At 36.3% G+C, this 5,328-nt stretch overlaps 1 protein-coding gene across 1 annotated transcript; it reads left to right on the forward strand.

Moving 5' to 3' along the window:
• Window positions 1-1,154: 1,154 nt before the first annotated feature.
• On the forward strand, window positions 1,155-4,900 carry LOC147005778 (uncharacterized). Its single transcript, XM_085828162.1, is given in 8 exon segments — window positions 1,155-1,275; window positions 1,473-1,533; window positions 2,617-3,458; window positions 3,546-3,774; window positions 3,946-4,225; window positions 4,227-4,458; window positions 4,543-4,722; window positions 4,725-4,900. Coding segments are annotated over 8 exon segments (2,034 nt in total). The 5' UTR covers window positions 1,155-1,241.
• Window positions 4,901-5,328: the final 428 nt, after the last annotated feature.

The raw sequence follows: 5,328 nt of genomic DNA on the forward strand, positions 1-5,328 counted from the left end.
CGGGTGTGTGGCATTATTACTACCTGTGGGATTTGTTTTGAATTTTTGTGTGAATATGAGTATTTTCCATGTATGCATGAATGCATTTATCTTGTGTACCTGATGCTCACAGTAGGCAGAAGATGGCCTAACAGCTCCTGAACTTGGTCCAATGGACGGTTATGTGCCTCCATGTAAATATTGGTAATTTGCTCCAATTATATGTAACATAAGAAATACCTGTGGTGAGCCTCTCTCCCTCCCTATGTTGCTAATTCATGATCAAGACTTATATAGCAAAGCTGGGCGTGGTGTCACACGCCTTTAATCCTAGTACTCTGGAGGCAGAGGCAGGCAGATTTCTGAGTTTGAGGCCAGCCTGGTCTACAAAGTGAGTTCGAGGACAGCCAGGACTATACAGAGAAACCCTGTCTCAACAAACAAACAAACAGACTTATATAGCGTATATTTAATTTTTTTTCTTTTTTTCTTGCTAATATTTTCATTTGTCCATTTGTAAATGTTTAAACATGCATACCTTATTAATAAGCACTTATTTATTTTACTGTTGAAACTGGGTCACTTGAGGCTTTTGGAAGATGAATACAGACCTGCAGTGAATATATAATTCTTTGTAGGAACTTCAGTGAAGACCTCTGAGTTCTTTCCATCTTTGTTGGTTTCTTTGTTTGATTTGTACAGGGGAGTTAGTGTCTTAATATGGACCTCCTGATGTCGTGGAACTAATGGCATAGACCAGGCTTACCCTACCATTCAAGGAGATACACCTGGGTCTGCCTCCTGAGTGTTGGGATTCAAGGCACAAGTAATACACCCAGCATGCTCATCATTTTCTTAGTTAGTAATTATTAATACATTTTATCTAATGTGTGCTCGGTACTTTTGAACTGTTTACTTGTGAGTTAATGTCTATTAATTACCACTTTCTTGCAGGGATTTATCCTCTTCAAGGGGTGTAGAAATGACAGAGGTGAAGTTCATTCATTATTCAGTTTCCTTCTTAAATGCCTTGATTGCATTAAGGTGTTTGTGTCAGGAATTAAGTGCAGGAAGTACCAGAATGATATGACTATATTCTCAATGAAGTATGTATTTACAGTGTTCTCAGTAATATGTTTTCTCATGCACACATGCCTGGGATATTTTAGGGTAGAGTGACCTATGATGATGTGCATGTGAACTTCACTCGGGAAGAGTGGGCTTTGCTGGATTCTTCTCAGAAGAGTCTCTACAAAGATGTGATGCTGGAGACCTACAGGAATCTCGCTGCTATAGGTAAGACACTGAATTTCCTTTCACTTTGTAAAAGTCATACAACTGTTTTTCTGTTATTGTTATTTGTTCTTGTAATTTCAATTGAGAATGAGGAAGAATGAGGTGAATTAATCAGGCATGGTTGTAAAGTTCACTGAAGTTAGTAACCTAAACTTTCCTAATTTCCAATAGTATAACATATGGCCTCTATATTTTAGGCTACGTTTGGGAAAACCATAATATGGAAGAACATCTTCATATTTCTAGAAGATATGGAAGGTAATTTTTATGTGCAAACTGGTAAGAATATGCCTTGGAAGCACTGCTTTAAGTTATGAATGATTATTAAATTGTGATAAACTGTGTATGTCAGTGCCAGGCATCTATTTTGTGTTTTCAAACCATTCCTCTAAGTACAAAAACAAACAAACAATGAGTTAACAGATTTACCATTTAAATCATAGCCCAATAGAGCTATGCTGAAGAACTGCCAGTGTGTTTAACCTCCTACCACTTAGACATTGTAAAATATACACATTGAATAGGTGGTAAGTGTATGTACAAAACCTTCTAAATCGTATATACTCCATACTAAAGCTGAGTCAGTCATATACTTGTAAAAACATTGCTAAGTTTAGTAAGATGGGCGGTTTATGATAGTCAAGAATGCTGTGCTGGAGAAACCTTAATCCCTATAACAAAATTGTATGTGGAAAAATACCAAACTGTTAGTACATTGGAAGCCTTTTACTTGTTATTCTTTTATTAGGGATGTCATATGTTACAATGGATATAAGCCATGGGACAATAGGAATATATTGAAAGAAGCAACACACCTCTCTTATCTTCCTGCACAATTAGAAGATATGTAGTACTCCCCACTTTGGGTAGGCTTTCTAAATGTGCTACAAGTTTACAAATAATTGGCTTTCCAACTGTATTGTGGACATCTACAAACTAATACTGCGGACCATCTCTGTAATATTAGGAACGTGGAAATTCTTATATTTGCCTTGGTTTGCAAACATAGTATTACTTTCACAATAGCAAAATTTATGTGTTCAGTGTGGTAAAGTTCTTCCTGTTCTATTGAGATATATGAACCACCTCTTACCTCTTAGAGTTGAAAGGTGCTGTAATATAAGCTATGGAATCAATGCTCTTCTTAGTCCAAGTATCCTCAAAGATACAAAACCATCCATAATGAAGGGGAACTCCATGAGTGTAAACAAAGTGATAGTACATTAAAATCAGGTTGTTCTTTACAATTAGACCAAATCCTAAAACATGTTCATACAAATGAAAAGATTCATCAGTGTAAAGGTGTGAGAAAGATTTCACACGTGCCAATTGTCTTTGCAGGCATGAAAGAAGTCATACTGAACAGCTGCTCTCTGAGTTTATCCAAGGTGATAAAGCCTTTGCATTTCAGAGTCATAACCAAAGACAAGAAAGAATTCATACTTCAGAGACATCCTATGAATGTAACCAATGTTGTAAATCCTTTGCAAGAAAGAGTCATCTCCTAAGACATAAAAGAATACATACTGGTGAGAAACCCTATGTGTGTAACCAGTGTGAGAAAGACTTTGCAAGTCCCAGTTATCTTCAGTACCATAAGAGAGTTCGTACAGGAGAGAAACCTTATAAATGTAAACAATGTGGTAAAGCCTTTGCATTTTCAACTGGTCTCCGAATACATAAAAGAATACATACAGAAGAGAAACCCTATGAATGCAATCAATGTGATAAAGCCTTTGCAGGTCAAAGTGGTCTCCTGTATCATAAAAGAACACATACTGGAGAGAAACCCTTTCAATGTAACCAATGTGGTAAAACTTTTGCTCCAAATACTCATCTCCTACAACATAAAAGAGTACACACTGGAGAGAAACCCTATGAATGCAATCAATGTGACAAAGCCTCTGTATGTCATAAAAGAACACATGCTGGAGAGAGACCATATGAATGTAATGAATGTGGTAAATCCTTTGTATATCACAGTTGTATTAAACATCGTAAAAGAAGACATACTAGAGAAAAACCCTTTGAATGTGACCAATGTGGTAAATCCTTTGCAAGAAAGAGTCATGTCCTAAGACATAAAAGAATACATACTGGTGAGAAACCTTATAAGTGTGACCAATGTGGTAAAGATTTTGCAAGTCCCAGTTCTCTTCAATACCATAAAAGAATACATACTGGTGAGAAACCATATAAGTGTGACCAATGTGGTAAAGACTTTGCAAGTCCCAGTTCTCTTCAATACCATAAAAGAGTTCTTCATACAGGAGAGAAACCTTATGAATGTAAACAATGTGGTAAAGCCTTTGCATGTTCAAGTATTCTCCGAAGACATAAAAGAACACATACTGGAGAGAAACCCTTTGAATGTAACCAATGTGGTAAATCCTTTGCAAGTAAGAGTTATCTCCTAATTCATAAAAGAATACATACTGGTGAGAAACCTTATAAGTGTGACCAGTGTGGTAAAGACTTTGCAAGACCCAGTTCTCTTCAGTACCATAAAAGAATACATACTGGTGAGAAACCTTATAAGTGTGACCAATGTGGTAAAGACTTTGCAATTCCCAGTTCTCTTCAATACCATAAAAGAGTTCATACAGGAGAGAAACCTTATGAATGTAAACAATGTGGTAAAGCCTTTGCATGTTCAAGTATTCTCCGAAGACATAAAAGAACACATACTGGAGAGAAACCCTTTGAATGTAACCAATGTGGTAAATCCTTTGCAAGTAAGAGTTATCTCCTAAGACATAAAAGAATACATACTGGTGAGAAACCTTATAAGTGTGACCAATGTGGTAAAGACTTTGCAAGTCCCAGTTCTCTTCAATACCATAAAAGAGTTCTTCATACAGGAGAGAAACCTTATGAATGTAAACAATGTGGTAAAGCCTTTGCATGTTCAAGTATTCTCCGAAGACATAAAAGAACACATACTGGAGAGAAAGAAACCCTTTGAATGTAACCAATGTGGTAAATCCTTTGCAAGTAAGAGTTATCTCCTAAGACATAAAAGAATACATACTGGTGAGAAACCTTGTAAGTGTGACCAATGTGATAAAGACTTTGCAAGACCCAGTTCTCTTCAGTACCATAAAAGAGTTCATACAGGAGAGAAACCTTATGAATGTAAACAATGTGGTAAAGCCTTTGCATGTTCAACTAGTCTCTGAATACATAAAAGAAGACATACAGGAGAGAAACCTTATGAATGTAAACAATGTGGTTAAGCCTTTGCATGTTCAACTAGTCTCTGAATACATAAAAGAAGACATACAGGAGAGAAACCCTATGAATGTAATCAATGTGATAAAGCCTTTTCTTGTCGAAGTGGACTCCTGTATCATAAACGAACACATACTGGAGAGAGACCATATGAATGCAATGAATGTGGTAAATCCTTCATACATCACAGTCATTTTCGAATGCATAAAAGAACACATACTTTGAATGTGACCAATGTAGTAAAAGCTTTGCACAAAACACTTATCTTTTACAACATAAAAGAGTACACACTGGAGAAAAACCCTATGAATGTAAGCATTGTGGCAAAGCCTTTGCATATTCTAATAATCTCCAAGTGCATATTGGAACACATACTAAGTATTTAGTATTGTAAAGCCTTTTCAAATGTCACAAGTCTTCATAATCATGAAAGAGAAACCCTATGAGTGTATTCAGTATATTTAAACCTTTGCACATTTCTACAATCTTCATCATGAACGTATTCATATTGTAGAGAAAGTCTGTGAGTGTAAGCAATGTGGTAAAGCCTTTGTGTAATAGGGTCCTCTGAGATCCAACACAACTCAAACACATGTAATGCAAGTGACTAGAATTTATTGTAACGAAGCTGCTGCTGATGGAACAGGGCTAGAGAACACACTTGAAAGCTGAACTGTGACAGTCCCCACACTCACCTTGATACTGAACCAGAGTGTTATATATAGAATTTTTATGTTTGAAAACCAGAAACATTTGTGCCAAATTACAGCTATATTTTCCCACCACTCAGAATTTAATGATAGGGGCTTTCCTCATGTAGTC

Source organism: Mus caroli, unplaced genomic scaffold, assembly GCF_978045245.1.
Source record: "Mus caroli unplaced genomic scaffold, Mus_caroli_1 scaffold_2, whole genome shotgun sequence".
NCBI lineage: Eukaryota > Metazoa > Chordata > Mammalia > Rodentia > Muridae > Mus > Mus caroli.